A 20,507-nucleotide genomic window follows, 5' to 3' on the forward strand; every position below is an offset into this window, starting at 1 on the left:
ATCAGAAAAAAACGATTGGCTTAAGTTTGTTTACCTTATTTAATCAAGATTGCGGCTTTCAAAGTTGGTGTATTCACAAGTCGATATTTTAAATAAGATAAAGTTGGTTTAATCAAAATCAATAATTGCAAAGAAAACAACTAATTGTCAAAAAAGTACAAAATAATACTCAAATAATTATTGTATTAAAAACATATCAGTATATATATATATATACATATTGTTTTTAAAAGTTCTTAATATTTAGAACAGTGATCAAAAAAAGTGTGATAATACTAAGTTATTGAGTTGCCACCATATCCTACTACAAAGCTACCAATATTTTTTTTAATGATTACAGATGTTTAAACTATAAAAAACTACAGTTATTAGAATTGTTAAAAGAGTAAGTTTTTATTTAGAAGAAGCGGAAATATTTGAGTTTAAAAAAAATCAGTATATTTAATAAAATCCCTTTTTTCAAATTTCTACAGTAAGCACTTGAAGTGATCTTAAAAACCTTTTTTCAATACTAGTGGTCTTCTATAAGTGTATAGACAAAGAATTTGGTGTGTACAACTTTTTTTTTTTTTTTTTCGTATTTTTGGGACACCCTAATATATATATATAAAGAGTTTGATTATTTGAAAAAATACAACTTTGTGATGGTAAAACTTAAAGTTTCATGCCCTTCGGCAATCATCAGCCACTTAAAGGGCATGAAACTTTAAGTTTTAAACCATCACAAAGTTGTATTTTTTCAAATAATCAAACTCTTTATATATTAATACTGATCTATTTTGTAAACAATTTACTTAATATTGATCACTCTCCAACGAACAAGAGACTTTGTATCATAACTTGGTACAATAAAACAACATCAATATATATATATATATATATATATATATATATATATATATATATATATATATATATATATATATATATATATATATATATATATATATACATATATATATATATATATATATATATATATATATATATATATATATATATATATATATATATATATATATATATATATATATATTATTTATACGGAAATATAAATTTACGTTAAATGTTAAAAACTACTTGTGTAATTTACTTTTTGATAAAACTCGAGTAAGTAAAAGAAAAGTAAGTAAAAGAGCCATCTCTAGTGGTTCATTAAACTTGTAAATATACTTTTTTTACTCCTACCAATTATTACGGTATTATAAATCTCTCTGCTAGAGAGAAGCTATTCTGCATTCCAGCGTTTTCTGCAATAGTTAAGTGTGTCTTTAGTCAAATTAAATTTAATAGCATTAATGTTATGTCCACTTGAAATTATGTCCAGATTAACGTGTAAACATTTTATTAAATCCAGGTTAGCACCATTGATATGTAAAGAGGATTAGGAAATCTGAAATTTCTTTTTCAAATGATCTTTGTATTTTTTTGCATCTTTGGCAACTTTTTTTTCTTCAATAGATTGAGTTTTCCATTTTCGTAAAGGTATTTTATGAGCTAAATGAAGAAGTGGTTTGAAGAAGCAGATTGTTTCACGAAGAATCAAAAGCTTTTTAAATAAATTTATTGAAATCTTTTGACATTTTTTGACAAACAAAAAAACCTTATAGCAATATCAGTTGCAGCATATGCTATATAAATAAAACATGATATTTTTCAATTTTCGAACTAAATTGGGCACCATAGTTTGCCTAAAATTCGATATTTGTATTTTCACGCGTTTTATCTTATCAATTGTTATGCCTTTAAATTCACTAATGAAATGAATTAATACGGTGTGCAAAACCTTTGGAAAAATGTGACTAGGTTTTACGATATCTTTTTTCCTGATCCCGCTCAACTCTAACAATCAGTCTAAGATGAACTAAAAAGCTTATTATATTTGCCTCTCAATATTAGTCTCTCAACTATTTTGAAAATTTTGTTTAAATTGTGCCTCTTGCAACCATCACAATGTTATTAAATATTGTTATTAAAACCCCTTTTTTTTATTTTGAATAAGTTCCCACTGTATTCTGGTAAAACAGTGCCAATGACTCTTGAGGTGTAAAATTCTTGACCGTTACTTTTTTTTTTTTAAGGCAGTATAAAATACTTTTTGTTATTTCATTGGTCTATTAGGCTTGGCAGTAATTTCTTTAACCACTTTTGCTACACCACTATTTCCTGAAGCACGTTAACTCACATTGATTCCATACCTCAACTCTTCGACAGGAGCTCGCACAGTTCCTTAGTTTTTTGACATTTATTGCAATCAATATCCTTTATTAATGATTTTGATTGTTTTCTGGGTTTCTGTTAAACATTTATAGATAAATAAGGCAGTTTGATATTCATTAATCATTCGTAAAATCGCTCTTAAAGAACTAAATTCTTTTTATTGTATTTTTTCGATCTCCTAGGTATTTCATAAAAACAAAAACTTTTAATCAATTTTTTTACTTTGAGAATCTTTCATAGTTTGTATAGCTTTTTCGAGTAAATAACTTGAAGACAAATCTGCAATCAGCATCTTCAGTCAAATCTGCAAGATAATACAAAAACAATAAAAAGTTGATTAACAGTATCGTAAACGATCTATAATTAGAGCCGTGGCTAGGCTCTCCTTCCACCTCCCAGTCCACCTTGGACTGGGAGGGCCCATTTGAAAATTTAGGGATCCTTTTACAAATTGAAGAACTTAAAATTTTTAAGATTTTGGGGCCCTAATAGCAGTTTTTTTTTAGAGGAGGGGGGGGGGTCCTGCCTACAAGCCACGACACTGTTTACAACATATATATATATATATATATATATATATATATATATATATATATATATATATATATATATATATATATATATATATATATATATACACTGTTTATATATAACGCTAATTTAGTTTCTTTATATAAAAGTGCTGCATTTTTTCAATTTAGAGAAATAACTATGTAACTGTTTAAAGACAAAGTTCTTCAAGTTTTATTCATCACAAAGTTCATTATTTGTACACGAAAATTAATAAATTAATCAAAAGTATTAAAAAAAGTTGATTTCCTTCTGGACAAAACAAATGCAACTCGACAAAATGTTGACCAAGCTGTATTTCGCTATCAATATTTCGTGGCGAATCCTTTGTTGTCGATCACAGTCTTGCATCTTCGAAGCATAGATTTGATCAGGTGATCAATGAAACTTTGTGGAATCGCTGCCCAGGCCTTTTGGATTTGTTCAAACAGTTGATCCTTATTACGAACACCTTCACGATTAATTCTGCGGTTGACGATCTCCCACAGGTTCTCGATAGGGTTGAGATCCGGAGATTGAGGCGGCCAATCCATCACCGATAGGTGGTTATCTTGAAACCACTGCATGACTACTTTTGCAGTGTGTTTCGGATCGTTGTCTTGCTGAAAAATCCATTTTATTGGCATATTCCATTCAGCATGAGGTAACATAACATCTTTCAGGATATTTTTATATATGAAACGGTCCATTATTCCATCGTTTCGATGTATTGGACCTAAACCGTTAGCAGAAAAACACCCCCAGACCATTACATTGTTTCCACCATGCTTCACGGTCTTATGGCAGTAACGTAAATCGAGGCGTTTTCCGGCCGGTCGACGTACACGGCAAATGCCATCGCTCCCAATGATGTTGAACTTCGATTCATCACTGAACAGGACAGTTCGCCATTTCTGCACGTTCCAGTCAATATGAGATGTAGCAAACAGGAGTCTTTTCTTCTGGTTTTTTAGTGAAATCAGCGGTTTCTTTGCAGGGCGTTGAGAAAACAATTCGGCTTCAACAGCACGTCGTCTGATTGTTCGGTCCGATACAAGCAGCTCTAATTGCTTTTGTATCTCGACTGATGATATCCAGGGATCCTTCTTGACGGATCTGACGATCATAGAATCCTCTCTAGAAGTGGTGAAACGCGGTCTTCCATCTTTGCTATCTGCTGTTAACTTCCCCGAAGAGCGATATTTGGAACATAGTCTTGATACGGTGCATTTTTTCACGCGATATTTATCACAAATACTTTTTTGTGACATTTCACTTGCGTAATTGCCAATAATTTTCTTTCTTAGTTCCAACCCAAGACTGTCGGGAGCCATTTTTGCACTTGAAGTCATAAAAATAATAAAAATAAATAATCACGCTTCTCAAGGCTTACCGTGTTACATTTACCTTGTGGTGATACAATAATGCTCTGTGGAACACAACGTCTTGGTTGGATGTGGACTGTATTGATGTAATGAAACACTTGTTGTATTTCACTTCTTGTATTGATGTTCTTCGATAAAACACTTTGATAAAACTCACTTCGATAAACTGTCTTGATAATATTGACTGATTGACTTCCATATGCTGACTGAATTACATGTCGATTTACATGTCTCTTATATAGTAAAATGAACCTGTGTGAACCTGTTCTGGAAGATTCTAGATGCTTCTTTTTAATGCTTCTGGAAGCTTCTGAATGTTTCTGGATATTTCTGGATGCTACTGGATGCTTCTTCTGGAAACTTTTGGAGCTTCTGCATGCCTCTGGAAACTTCTGGATACTTCCTTTAATTATTAAAAAACTTCCGTGATGTTGACACGGACCAGACTTAAGAAAATGAAACAAACCAAAAAAGTTGCACTTGTTTTGTCCGCTGCAAAATGGCACTTGTCAAGAAATTCTGCCTGTGTGCTGTCACCTGTGAGCTGATTGCTCATGTCATGGCATGCTATGACTTCAGACTCCTGAACTGTTTCCTGTGGTAGTATAGTTCGTTTCGTTTTTAAGACGTAAAATTAGGAACACTTTTTAGCATTGTTCGATGTTGGTTGCAAATGTTTTGTCCAATACTGTATATACATATACACACATTTACGGTTTAATAATTTCATTCAATATTTGTGTATTTTGTCCAAATTATATACAAAATGTTTTGAAAATCAGACTAAAGAATTTTTTTTACTGCCGATTTAAAAGTTTTATTTTTTAAAACTGCGCAATACAAAAAAAATAGCGTGAACATAAGTGAACATCACAAATTCAAGTACTGATAACAACGTGCAGCTGCGTTCCGACTAATAAATGTGATAAAAAGAAAAAGCGAGGGGATTTTTTTTGCAACGTAACTTAATGAAGCGATTATTTAGGTTGAAAAATAATGTTGATAATAAATTTATGAAAAATAATGTTGATAATAATTTTATGTTAACTTGATATTTTGACTTTTGAGCGGTTTTGTTATACAAATGTTTCTAAGTTTGGCGAGACAACGTATCTGATAAATACAAGGTGTGGGCACGAGTCAGATTTGGATATCCCTGCTATTAACATTTTGATGTTCAAGAAACTTTAAAATTTTTTAAAGAGTTAACTTTCTTCAACTAAGGAGCGCTCACAAATTACGTCTTGTTTTGACCGTTTTAAACCCCCTTCCCCTTCGTCACCGCATCATAACTCAATAGTAACAAGTTTCGTATGAGTAGTCACAAAACCACTACCCCCCCCCCCCCCTCCAATAGTAACGTAATTCATGGAAGACCATTAGTGTAGAAAATAAATAAAAATAAAACAAAACCGCAATTTGTAAATTTAAAAGAAAAAACAAATTATTTATCGTAGATTACGTCTTAATCTCTAAATTACAGAAAATATACAATATTTAAATTGCAATTCGTCGTTCAACTTTACAAAAGAGTACTTATGCGACAAAAGATCTTTATGAAGTAAACAATAAAAGAAAAATGTACAAAAAACTTATTTATAAGTAATTATTTACATATGTATAAACCATTGACTAGTTTCCATCATAAAAGCGTGCGCAAGAAAAATAACAGAAGATATGTTTAATCTTTTTTGAAAATAAAAAATAAAATATCAAAACTAAGAAGAAAAAACCTAAAACGGTATTTTATTTACTGTGGAAAACGTACAGGAAATAATTTTTTTTCAAAAATTATTTTCGTTAACCTTCTGGAAATCCTTAAATTTACTAAATGCAATGTAAAAAGCAATCAAAACAAAATTAACAGAAAAAAATAGTTTAATAAAAATCTAAATTTACAAATTTATAACATAAAACCATAAAATCGATTTTGATTAGAAAAAACTGATTTGATAAAATAATCAAACCATCCACGCAGAAAGAAATAAATCGCGATTCAATCAGCAAAATAAAAAAAAAATAGAAAAAAAAATCTCTTGTATTATTCGCGAAGCATGAATGATTACATTCTAATAAAAACATTACCATCCGCGAAGCAATAAAAGCTTTAAAAGTTGTGTATGCAAACGACAACACAGTTCATTATAAAATTGTTATTTTTTATTGATTTAATCAAAATATTTGTTCGCAAACTTGTCTTTTGAGGTCACTAAATACACTGTTTTTAGATGTCGTATATTATTATTGCCCATTAAACAGTTTTACTTAGGTAAAGAGAAGCTCCTCAATCCATCTTGTGGAGTTCATACTACCTGTTAATTCGTGATGCAAATCTGCAGGTGCATTAGAATAATATGCAGTAGCCAGATTTTTAGACGAAGACAACAAAAAACATTTGCTAGCTATAATTAAAGACCATTGGATCTTGCATTGGAGTTCTTGGTGTGGGGCATGGGTACAACATTTCCATATCAGAAGTAAGCTTAGCCCTATGCAACAGTGGTTCTGATGTACTGCGATTAATTTTGGGTAGCGTTTTAAGAATTGATTCAATAGATCGACATATCTAAAAAGTAATTAACATAAACTTACATAACTTAAACTCAAACAACCTCACTAAAAAGTTTAATTAATTGGTCGTGTTTATTAATTTTATAAAAAAATATTTTTTTAATAAAAGTTTTAAACCCAAATTAAAAACTAGATTAAATTCTAATAATAAAGCTAATAACAACACTTCTGCAGATGTAATGATGCGCGCTGTTAAAGATGTAAAGATCAATAACATATCTATAAATCAGCAACAAAAAATTGAGAGAATAACTACAAAGCATGTTTTTTTGTAAAATAATTTACTAACAATTTTAAATTAATTTTGGGTTAACTCATACTAAAGTAAAAAAGATTGTAATTAAAAATAATATAAAAGTTCCCAAATACTAGAATGAAAAAGAGCAAGCTTGTAAAGTTTACTGCATTTATGAATTTAATAATACTTTCAATGATTTTCAATAAGCAAAATGTTACATCATTTTTTCAACAACTTGCATAACTTTTCATAATTACTCATCAAATGGCATTTGGAACATGGACGAAACAGCAATAACTACAGTACAGCAACCTAAAATTTATTTCTAGCAAAGGATAAAAACAGGTAGGAGCATCATTTGAAAGAAGAACATTTGTAACTCTAACGTGCACAAAAAATGCTATCGTTAAAATATCTTTGCATGCAATACAAAAACCTTATTAATCACAGCTCGACAAACTTAAAACCGTATTACTATTAAAGGGTTAGATTTTGCAAAAAATTATTAGACAAGCAATGCTTACCTTTCAACCCGATTTTACACATAGGTTGCAACCCTCAGATAAGACAGTTTACAATTCACTCAAAAACTATATATGATACAGTAGCGTAATATATATATATATATATATATATATATATATATATATATATATATATATATATATATATATATATATATATATATATATATATATATATATATATATGATACAATAGCGTAACGAAGGGCCCGCAGCCGCGGAGGAAGAGTTATTAGGGGACCAAGCCTACCTTTTTAAAAAAAATTTTAAAAGTTATCACTCTTAAAAATAATACGCATGTATATAAACATAGCAACATTAGCAATTTTTGCTATTATTATATAGTTGAGAGTTATTTTTTTTAGACTATTTTTTTAACTTTAATTATAATCTTAACTAATACTTCAAACAGTGAGCAACTTTTTATTTGTTTATATCTAAAAAATTAAAAAAAACTGCATTAACTCATAAATAATATACAATTTTATTAAGTAGCAAGTATGATGTCGTAATGTTTTTAAAGCAAAGTACAATAATAAAATTATTGTATTAAAACAATGACTCGCTTTAGAAAAAAGATTGCTAAGATGGACGTCGAGGTGGCGGTGAAGCTATCGACATAACTGATGTATTTAAGTCTCATAAAGTTAATCAGTTATATTAAAGTTTTCTCGAACAAGTTTAAGTATCTGTAAAAGTTAACAATAAACATAAAAATAAAAAATAAATTATGATCTTTAGGTTACTTCACATTTTAAAAACCTAATCCGAGCAAAAAAACCCGCTTAGTATATCAATTGCTTAACTAAATAGAAGAATAAACTTAAAAAAATTTGCAATCTTCTTAATCGTTTGTAAAAGCTGAAATCAAAAGCAAAAAATTTAAAGCAAAAAAAGCACATAAAAAATAAGTATTAAAATCCCAGAACAACATAAAAATCGCCTACAAATATATTAACAAACAACTAAAAATTAAAGATAGAGTTCGTTCTCTCAAAGATACTTTAGGCAGAATTATTGAAGCTCTTCCTAATTTAATTGATTTTCTGAACTCTTAATTAAAATTTATGTTTACACTTGAAAGCTCCGAACATTTTCCATCATTAAACAAAAGTTATACTAAAATTTAATGAACGTATAATGACAATTTGGTTTTTTTTTATTTCAGACATTATAAATCTTACCAATCTAAACCCTATAAATCTTTTTTCCATTTACAAAAATCCTTCATAAATCCTATAATTCTGGAATACTACCCACACTCTGAAAATAAGCAAATTTAAGTTGAGTCTATAAAAAAAATGGAATATAAATTACTTGCTTAAAAGTATTGACCTATTTTATTAACCTCCCTGCAAAAACTTTAAAATACTTGTTAAGAACAAAATCTTTAGGCACATTAATGATAATAATATGTTCTCTGCAAATCAACATGGCTTTTTTCACCATAAATTATACACGACTAATCTCATAGAGACTGCTGATATTATTTTGTCTTCTATAGCATTTCACCAGTTAATTGATATAATCTGAATACTGCCAAATCGTTTGATTCTCTACTTCACAAAAACTTATGCTAAAATTAAAATATTTCGAAATAAACAGCAAACAAAATAAAAAGGTATAATAAACCAACCCTAAAAAGCTCTACTAAAGAACGCAATTTGGAGTCATATACACCTAACCTCAAGTGGAGCACTCATATTCAAACAGTTGTCTCTAAGTCTTTACAAATTCTTGGTATGAAAAAAGACATTCACTTTCATTGATGAAACTATGATCTTAAGTTATATAAATAATATAAGGTTAAAGTTAGGAGAAATTTTCCACACTTTATTCCCGTATTTCATATATTAAAAATTTCCACATTTTCCCCATGTCGACAATAACATATTGTGACATAAGTTGCTCATGTCGACAATAACATATTGTGACATAAGTTGCCCATGTCGACAATAACATATTGTGACATAAGTTGCTCATGTCGACAATAACATATTGTGACATAAGTTGCCCATGTCGACAATAACATATTGTGACATAAGTTGCTCATGTCGACAATAACATATTGTGACATAAGTTGCCCATGTCGACAATAACATATTGTGACATAAGTTGCTCATGTCGACAATAACATATTGTGACATAAGTTGCTCATGTAGACAATAACATATTTTGACATAAGTTGCTCATTCACCTCATGCTATACTTAACATTACTCATTAGTGCGACAACTGCAAAAAGATCCTTAAGCACATTAAAAAGAATTAAAACACATTCAAGGACAACAACCGTGCAAACCATTTTGTCTGCACTAAACCTAATAACTATTGAAGCAGAAATAGCAGCTCAATTAAATTTAAAAGGTGTAATAGACCAATTTGCGGCTATGAAGATAAAAAAAAAACTTTCATTAGATTTTCTTTTTACTAGACTTACATAGCGTTTTCTAATAGACTAACATACCGGTTTCTATTTCATTAAATTAAAACTGTATTTAAAAACAAAGTTTTGTTTTCATGTATAATTTTTGTCAAGGAAGGGGAAAGGAGGATGGGTAGCAGAAAAGTAATTAAGGGGTCTAAATTAAAATTTTGCAGGAGTGGGGGTTGTGTGTGGTGGTGGCTATTTTTTGTTGCTATGCTACTGATATTTGAAAAATCTTAAACATTGCTATTTCACAGGCTATATCTTCCAAAATAATTTTAGGTGGTTTTGCTACAACAGGTATTGACCCAATAAATCCTGATATTTTTCTGAAACTGACTTTTGTCCTAATTATGTTATTCTAATTAACTGATCTTCCTAATGCATTTTGTTCAGAGAATTCAAATAAAGAAGTCTGGCTACCTTATTCAATTCAACCAGCACCAGCAAATAAAGAGTTTAGGTAGTCCATTCCAGGGGGCGACAAATCGACGAACATACGACCGTTTGTTAAAAAAAAGACAGAAAAACGAATGCCATGTTTCCTTACTTTTACCTAAGCAAACATTAGAGTTCGCCTACTGTGCGTTTAAAAACACCAATAATATGAATTTTGTCATACTAATTAGTCTTAATAATTAATTTTTTGATTCTTTAATTTTTCATATTCCCAAAACAAGTCTTCGGTTAAGCCTAAACCCAAACATCATAAGTATCATCTCTATCACTTGATTTCATGACAAGTATACTTTAATCCAATCTAAATGTTTAGATGTAAACATTTTGTGACAAGTATACTTCTTTATTGACCAGGTGTTCTGTTTTTCTTCAAATACAACATAACAACACCAGAAATAATCAAAAATCTCTTTAAAAATACCAAGTGTGAAACTATTATATGAGAAGATATTTTATTTTAACTGGTGCTTGTTCTTAATACAATTAACTACTAAAAATTATTAGACAATCAAAAGATTTCTATGTCGGGTCAGGTTATCTTGCTGTCTTTTATGTCAGGTCAGGTTATCCTGCTACTGGTAACATGTAACCCAGTACAATCTGTATCATGTCCTGCTGCCTTGTAGGATACGCCTTTTTAGGCAAAGGCTAAGAGATGACAACTCCGACTTAAAAAAACCCTGCCATGGAGCTCTTAGTTTAGTAAAGGTTAGAGATGGTGTCTCGATAAAAATACTCATCTTGGACAGATGTTAAATGCATCCAGTTACTGTCTTGTAGAAGGCCTCTTAGAAAAAGACTTAAGAGGTAAACAGAATGTATCTGTTGACCAGCCTCGCACCCCTTCTTCATCTATTAGGCTGGCACAGATGTATTTTTACTACATTGTTTCCAGTTTAGGATGTTGAATGCTGGATCTTCTTGACTCAATGCATGGATTTTGCTTTTGTCTTTGTTTTTATGACTAGGCAACTCACTCTATTATCTCCTAATGAGGGTACAGCTCTAAAACTCAGTTTTATGGTTCTGAGGCCGGCTGGTAGTCAGATTCCCCGAACTCTGTGGTAGTTCTCAGAGAGGCTGACTCCATCAACAGCTGAAAAATAATAAAGTATTAACAGTGCCATGTTGCACATGGATGGAGTCCCTGCTTGTACCTTTGGTGTGCATTGCCGAGGCAACATTTGGAGCCCTTTGTTACGGCGTAGAATTTATTAATAGTAATGAGGCAATTGCTTGGGCTATTAAACAGTGTTCTGAGTACTATCTATGCTTTGAGTCAAGTTTTTCAACAAATTTAAAAATGAATAAAGTACCAAAAACTATAAAACACAAAAACCAGCATCATTACCAAGTTCCTAAACCTCATCATTCACTAATATTCGTGGTCTTCAAAGTAACTTTTCTTCTGTTGAGTCTTATCTCTTGCAAAGTTCACCAGACCTACTTGCTCTTTGTGAGACTAATTTGAGTTCAACTGTCTCATCTTAAAGTTCATCTTGAGTTCAGCTGTCTCATCTTACGAATTAAAGGAAGATAACTGTTGATAGTTATCTTCCTTTAATTCGTAAAGACTCCAATAGTCACATGCTTGGCCTGGGCATTTACATTCGTAAGAATTCACCCATTAGTTGTGAAACTAGGTTTGAATCCACAGACTATTCTTTCATGTACTTTCGTTTAGCACCATTTCACTCTATCGCCTTTCTCTTTGTTTTATATGCTCTGCTTCATCTCAAGACTGCACTCTTTTTGATGTTATTTCTGATCATATTGACCAAGCCCTCTCTCTTTATCCATCAACTAATATTGTTGTTGTCGGTGACTTTAATGCTCACCACTCTGAATGGCTTGGCTCTAGAGTAAGTGATTTTGCAGGCATTACAGCCCACAACTTTTGCCTTTCTCAATCCCTAACTCAAATAGTCAACTTTCCAACTCGCTTTCCAGACAACTCGAACCATTTACCTTCTCTACTCGACTTATGTCTTGTTTCTGATCTTAGTCAGTGCTCAGTTTCTCCACATTCACCCTTGGGTGCTTCTGATCACAGTTTGATCTCTCTAAAACTAATATCTCATTCTTCTTCATCATCTGAATCCCCCTATTATCGTACCTCTTACAACTACCTTAAAGCGGATCTTTCTTGAAAACCATATATCAAATCCATTGTAAAGTTAGCATCTGCTAAGGTTGCATCTCTTTATCGAGCTTGACACTTTCTTACTTCGGATTCTATTCTCTATCTCTATAAATCTCAAATCCGGCTTTGTATAGAATACTGTTGCCATATCTGAGGCGAATCTTTTAATAATGCGCTTTCTCTTTTGGACAAGGTGCAAATATGCATTGTAAACATAGTTGGACCTGCTCTTGCAGCCAACCTCCAAGCATTATCACATTGTCGTAATGTTGCTTCTCTTTCTCTTTTCTACAAATACTATAATGAGCACTTCTCTAAAGAGCTATTGTCTCTTGTGACATCTACCAAAATTCATTCTCGTGTTACTCGTCATTCAATTAAGTCTCATCCTTTTTCTATGACTGTTCCTAAGTACTTCAAAAACTCTTATTTGTCTAGTTTTTTTCCTCGAACATCAGCTCTTTGGAATTCGCTTCCTTCATCTTGTTTTTCTGATTCATATAATTTGCAATCCTTTAAGCCGTCTGTCAATTGTTATCTTGCTCTACAATCTACATCTTTTCTCTTCCAGTAACTTCCAACTCTAATTAGTGGTTGCTTGCAGCCTTGTTGGAAGCAAAGATGTTTTAAAAAAAAAAAAGATTTTATAAAATACTTTCAACAGATTGTTTTGTTTAATTTTTTAAACAGCCTTTTATTCTTTTTTTTTAAACAAACTTTCATTATTTTTAATACTTTGAAAATTTTAAGAGGACAAACATTAATAGTAGATAAAATTATCATAATTTTTACTGTATAAGTACTTCAAATAATAACAACTTCTAGATGGCTTCAAATAATAACTACTTCTAGATAAATGGAAAATGATTATTTTTAAATATGGAATGTCTATTAAATGGCTGCTTATTCTTACTAGTAATAATAAGCTGGTGGATAACAAATTTTTTATGGTCATACAAAACATGTTACTTGCTAGAAATATTTTATGTCACGTAAGAAAGGTATGAAAAATAAAGAAACTGAAATGACGCTAAAAATTTAAAGACCAAAACTAAATGCATGATGAAAAATCAAATAAAAAAGATTAAAAAAAACCACAAAGAAAGCAGAGAAAAAATTACCACAAAACTAACAACAAATAATCAATACTGATTAAACTAACAACAAATAATCAATAATGATTAAATCCTTAAATTGTAGAAAACTTTTATTTTTGATTGCAATGTAAGATTGTAATATAAGCATTTTTAAAGTTTGATAAGAAAAGCTTAACAAGAAAAAAAAAATGCTTACTTGTAAAAACAATGGTCGTTCATCTCTATTAAAGGTACAACATTCTATACATAGTCGTTTTAATGCCTTTGGACAGTCTGAGCGAATTTTAGATAAATCTGGTTTCAAATAACCACGACCTACCATATATATCAACTGCAAAACAAAGTAGAGCGTAAAAAACAGTTTTGTTAATTACCTTCTAATAAATAATTTGATAAAAATAATTTTTTTTAATGTTTATTTTAATAAAAGTTAATAACTATTTAACTATTAAGTTAAGAACTATTAATAGTTCTTAACTTAATATTAATTATATATATAATTAATATAATTAAATTTAATATAATTAAACCTTATAATTAAATATAATTAAACCTTAATGTAATTAAATATATCTAATACTACAGTTTGTTAAAACTTTTATAAGCAAAACCACTAAAAATATCTATTACCTGATCTTTATTACCAATATTTGAGTAAGGCAATGTACAAGTTATAAGTTCATAAATGCATATTCCAAATGCATAAACATCAGACATAAATGTGTATGGGTTCGGATCTTGCATGCGAATAACTTCAGGAGCCTTAAAATTTACAATACTTGCTTAATTTCTTACAAAAAATATAAAAACCTAAAACATCTACAAAAAGTAACAAAATCTAAACTTTTAAAAACTTTATTCACCTCCCCATGGCCAACCTCCCCATGGTCAAGAGGGCTACTGTAGTTTAGGAGACTACTCTTTTTTTTTTTTTAATTTATTGCTACCGATCTTCTTTTAACCATATAACTCCAAAGCAACAAAACTTGACAAACAAGGCTGTTATGCCTAGTTTTCTTTCTTTCTTTTTAAATTCACCTCTTGAAGGCCAAGTGGGCTACTATAGTTGATAATGCTTTAAAAAAATTTTTTTTTTGCGGTTAAACTCACATTTTGGAAACTTGAACCTTGACGAACAAAACGATTACATGAAAAAACAAGTTGAGTGATAATAACAGGGACATAGTGGGGATAGAACTTGGAACTTCTGGCTTATGATGCAAGAGCTCTACCATTACACCACCACCACATTATTATAGTTAATAACACATTATTATACTTAAGCACATTAGCATCAAAGATGTGGTGGGGAATAAACTATATACTTCTCCCTTATAAAAAAAAGCTCTCTCCTACACATTACTACCACATTTATTTAAGAACTAGGAAACAAAAATTACCATCCATAAAATAGACCCAGATGGTTGCTCACAACCATGATCTCCACTCCACCTAGTTTTAACTGTAGCAAGACCAAAATCTCCAACTTTAACAGTGTAATCTTCTTGCAAAAAAATATCTATTAGCTAGTCAAGGAAATTAAAAAAAAAAAAAGGATGAGAATAAAATAACTATTAAAAAATTTTTTTAAAAACTTTTTGAACCCTTTTTTAGCAACATCAAAGTAATTTTTTTTCAAAGCAGAATTTCAAACTTCATTAAAAAAAAAAGATGAATCATGTGAAAATTACATATTTACTAAACTTAAACATATTGCATAACTTTCAATGTTTATCAAATGAAAATATATAACTTAAATTTTTATAAGCATAAAAGAAAATTTATACCTTACATTTTATGTGTATAAAAGCACATCTATACATTACATTTTTATGTTTATAAAAGAAAAGGATACTATTTGATTTCAAATCACGATGTATTATCGATTTTGCATGCAAATAACTGCATAAAATTTTTTTATTAAATACTAATAAGCAAAACTATATTCATAAAATAATAAAGAAATAACTTTACACAAAAATACATAAAACCTACTCAATTCCTTGAGCTGTCTGTCTAGCAATTTCTATAAGTTGCGGTAAAGAAAATTTTATGTCCATAACATGTAAATGTCTATATAAACTAGAGCCTTCACACCATTGGGTAACTATAGATAAATTTGGTGCAGACATACATCCCATAAATAATAAAATGTTCACATGTCGTGTTTTGCGCAATACAGCAACTTCATTTTTAAATGCTTGCAACTGTTGTGGGTTGGGGTGTTTCACATTTAACTGTTTTACGGCAACTGTTCCTATTGTTTTATAATATTTAACTCAATTTTTATAAAGTAATAATTTTTCAAATAAAGAATAAACTGATCTTTTTCATAAAAACATGCACACAACATTTTTGAATTTTTTTCTTTACATATGCCCTAATCCAATTTTTATTATAAAAATATTATACAACAATGTTGCTTGCCATGCCAATATCCTTTGTACACAGTTCCATAAGATCCAGAACCAATTCTTTGTCCCACTTGAATTTCACCTTCCTTAATCTCCCAATCATCATTAGAATCGCGATGACTGACAGTTTTAAACTAAAAAAAAAATGTAAGCATTTTTTCCACAAAGCATTACTGACAATCTATTGTAACAGAGCCCTCAAAACTTGATCTAACAATTCTGATTGCAAATTGATAATCAAAACAAAGAAACTGCGTAAATATGTATATAAAGACTAATTTATACATAGATATTTTTTGAATTATATATAACAGGCCTTGTTATAAGATTTTTTTGTATAACAGAAAAGATGTACATGTAACTTTACTCAATATATATTTACATTGTGAAAAGTTAAATTACCTCAGTTGCATATATAAAGTACCGCTTTGTAATTAAACTTAATTTAAAACCATGTTAAAAATCATTTAAAGTATATGTCTTTATAAAATATTTTTAAAATATCTTTAAATTAAACAATAATGTTAAAAAATAAATTATCAATAAAATTTAAATATGTTGCTTGAAAAAGAATTTCTTTATTTTAAAAAACATTTCCTTATTTAAACTTATACTATTTATTTCATAAGACATTTTTAACAGAAGATTGTCTTATGTTTGCTTTCTCACAATTTAGTTGTTTTTTTTTAAATGAAGGGGCAAATGTTTATGATGAATTTCTTAACCGTCAAAGAGAAAAAAAAAAAAAACTATAAACAATTTTTTTTTAACATTTTGGCTTTACAAAATCTACACTACTACTCATAAACTAGTTAATCATTTCTAATTGATGTTCATTTTATTATTAATCTAAAAAATTAATAATAATGAAAAAAAGTTTTTAAAAAGTAATTTTAAAACTAAAAAAATCTTTTAATAAATTTGTTATACAAAATTTACTTAAAAAATTCTCTAAAATAATTTTGCCTACAGGCTTGATTATGGTTTGTCCGGTAATGCATTTATATACAGTTATAAGCATTAAGCACTTTCGGAACGGAATGAAAAAAATTTATTGATTCGAAACTATAAACAAATAAACAAAATAGTCCAATGTAAAACTAACATAAAAGTAACTTAAATTAATATTAATAAAAATAATTTTTTATTTCTTCGACATAGTTTGAAATTTTAAGAAACAAAAAAATTGTAAAACAAAGCATTTTAAAATTAAAATTTTTTTTCAATTATATTTAATAAAATAAATTAAAATTTATTATTATTTAACAATAAACTTAATTTAAATATAGATTACAAAGCATTTTAAAATTAAATTTTTTTTAAAAACAGAAAGTATGAAAAAATTTATTTAACTATCTGTTTTTTATCAACAAAAAAAAAGTTATTTTCTAATTGCAGTGAAAATATTTTATTACAACAATTAATTACTGCTTAATGTTTTGTGCATAAACTATTTCAAAAGATTGTTTAAATACTCCAATTGAAAAAAGTTTTCAATTGGAGTATTTAAACCACCATTTCTTTAGGTAAAACACAAACAGCGTAGCACTTTTTAACAAGGCCTGTATTAATTTTCATTAAAGTACACAATAAGTAGATTTGAAGAATCACACTATATAATTATTCCAAGATCTTAAACAAATAGTAATATAACTGAAAAAAAAAATGAAATTATTATAAGTACTGTAACAAATGATTACAAAAAAAGAACCTTTTGCTTCTCATCTGAATGTGATTTAGATCGATGACGAATTCTTGCAGGATTTAAAAGGGAACCAGGAATACCACTTAACTCTTGAGCATGTGGCTGATTATTGCTTAACTGAGGAAGAACCGTTGAAAAATTAAAAATATTGTTATTTCCGGTTTCACGAGAGATTAAATCCGGGATACGTTGTTGATTTATGATAAAATGATTTAAAAACGGATGCATAATACCAGCTAAAAACAAAATCATAATATGTAATTTATAGATACATAAACACACAGATATATATATATATATATATATTTTTTATAAATAAAACTTTATGTTTTTTACAAATATAAGTTTCATGCTAAAGGCAATCATCAGGTAAAAAATCTGATTTTTTCTTGTGGAAAAATAATTCTGTAGAAGAAAAAAATGCATTAGAAAAATCTAATCTTTTGGTTTGTGGTTGTCCAGAAAAAAATTTTTCTCATGGTGACACTTGGATATTAGTTCACTTTTTTGTTTAATAATTCTTTGGGATTTTTATACAATAAAATTATTAGTTTTTTGTATAAGCATAATAGGTATTTTTGAGTTATGTTGTTGTAGGCGGGGGAGGGAAGGGGGGCTTTTTATGATGGACCATGTTAAATTGGGTGTTTTTTAAACTTATTCTTGGTACTCCATAGGTATTTTGAAAGCGTGGTTGATTTTTGCCCATCAGGGCGAACCAAAAGCAATCATTCAAAAACAAAAAACTTAAAAATTCATAAAGCGGTTTTTAAACTAAGATTTCATTGTACATTTATTTATGATTTTATCTCAAAAATATCCTTTAAGACTTCAAAAACAGTTTGAGAAATATGACAATATATTAAAAATCTGATAAATTGATTTTTAAGACAATAATAATAAAAAACACAAATTTTACATAGCAATTGAATAATACAATACAAAAAAATCGCTTTTTGAGAAATTAAACTTCAAACTGACTTTTTCAGTAATTTTACACTTTATTTCTTGCATGATTTTAACCCCCATTTTAGCACAAATGTTACTTCTTTGTGTTGGAATTGCTGTACTGTCTCTATTTTAATGTTTCTTAAAAATTATTTGCTCCTTCTTGTGTTTGTTTGTGCTAACTTTTAATTACAAAATCATAAGATATATCAGGTGATGTTGTCTTTTCACCAAGTTTTTGATCAATTGAATCCTTTAAACTAAATCCAATATATGATGGTGTCATCCTATATACTGTGGTTTAGGAATGTCTTTTTCTACACTTTCTGTTGAATCATTACACCAACTTTCCACAGTTGATGTTGGTCCAATACCCTAGTTATTCTATTAAATAGTGTTAATAATTTTCCATAACTATAAATTAGTTTATAGTTATGGAAAATTACTGCATACTTGCATTAAAATTTAGTTTTTTATTACTTGCATTTGTTTTTTAATTTCAAATTGTTTTTGAATTCAAAGTGAAGAGTCTAAGTTTTATTTTAAGAGTTTTGTCAAAATCATGCTGCATTGTCTGTGATTTTTTAATATAAGTTTTATATATTGCAGATTGAGTTGGTGTAGGGATATATACAACTTTGTAAGATAGTGGCAAAAACATTTTATTAAATAGTTTCTTCCAGTTAAGTAACATTTATGAATATCTGGTTGTTGAATGTTTAAAAAACAAATCAACTGAAAAATTTTAACAAACCTGATGTTACTGAGTCATTTCGATGAAAGTTTTCAGCCAATTCTTCCTTAAAAATAAAGTAAAAATTCTTCCTTACAATATAGTAAAAATTCTTCCTTAAAAAAAGTAAAAATTCTTCCTTAAAAATAAAGTAAAAATTCTTCCTTCAAAATAAACTTTTATAAAATATTAAACTTGAAATTGTTGTTAAAAATTTTAATTAGTTAAGAAAAAAGTAGTTTAATGAAAAACCTTTTAAAATTTAACCACTAAAGCAAAACACATGAAATATCAAAAGGCATGTTTTTAAAGATTTAAAAAAAGATATTAATAATGCTGGAAAAAAGTTTTTTTTTTTTTGAGACTAAATGCTTATTCAATTTAAACTATTGTATTTTATATATAAGACACAATCTATAAAACTACTTACAGAGTTAAAGACGAAAATTTACAATATTATTAAGCACAGTAAAAATTTACAGAGAAAAATAGTGCAGACTTTCTTAGCACAAAAATTGCTTTAAAAAAAACATAAAAAGCTAAAAAAACAAATTAATTTCAACTTTGAAACCAAAATGTATGATCTATGTTGGTCTATGTAAAAAAAACTGTACTTTATGCATTTGTACAATACAACAAAAAATGTATGCTTAGTGCAGTTAAACTGGAAAAAAACTACCATGAACTTATTAAGAATGTAGACTATAAAAAATATAGGTTCTGATTATATGTATTTAAGAATACACACAAAATTCTTAAGCTTTACTTATTTTAATAACTTCGATAAAAAATTTCTAAAAATTTCAACTACAGCAACAAAATAGTAAAATGCATAAGAAAAAGCGCTACAACTATTGACATCACTACAAGTACTGACATCACTACAACTACTGAAATCACTACAAGTACTGACATCACTACAACTACTGACATCACTACAACTACTGACATCACTACAACTACTGATATCACTATAACTACTGACATCACTACAACTACTGACATCACTACAACTACTGACATCACTACAACTACTGATATCACTACAACTACTGACATCACTACAACTACTGACATCACTACAACTACTGACA

General features: G+C 28.8%; 1 protein-coding gene across 1 annotated transcript in view; it reads right to left on the reverse strand.

The window, feature by feature from the left end:
- Positions 1 to 5,601: 5,601 nt before the first annotated feature.
- LOC100201878 (serine/threonine-protein kinase B-raf) overlaps positions 5,602 to 20,507 on the reverse strand; it is a 64,115-nt gene continuing 49,209 nt past the window's right edge. The window contains exons 10-18 of the mRNA XM_065812965.1: positions 19,435 to 19,480; positions 17,739 to 17,968; positions 16,041 to 16,161; positions 15,609 to 15,870; positions 15,469 to 15,515; positions 15,014 to 15,132; positions 14,244 to 14,375; positions 13,810 to 13,944; positions 5,602 to 6,720 (exon numbers count right to left, since the gene is read on the reverse strand). Coding sequence (XP_065669037.1) covers positions 6,553 to 6,720; positions 13,810 to 13,944; positions 14,244 to 14,375; positions 15,014 to 15,132; positions 15,469 to 15,515; positions 15,609 to 15,870; positions 16,041 to 16,161; positions 17,739 to 17,968; positions 19,435 to 19,480 — 1,260 coding nt within the window. The 3' untranslated portion in view covers positions 5,602 to 6,552. The remainder of the gene's footprint in view (positions 6,721 to 13,809; positions 13,945 to 14,243; positions 14,376 to 15,013; positions 15,133 to 15,468; positions 15,516 to 15,608; positions 15,871 to 16,040; positions 16,162 to 17,738; positions 17,969 to 19,434; positions 19,481 to 20,507) is intronic.

This window comes from Hydra vulgaris, chromosome 12 (genome assembly GCF_038396675.1).
Source record: "Hydra vulgaris chromosome 12, alternate assembly HydraT2T_AEP".
In the NCBI taxonomy this organism is placed as follows: Eukaryota; Metazoa; Cnidaria; class Hydrozoa; order Anthoathecata; family Hydridae; genus Hydra; species Hydra vulgaris.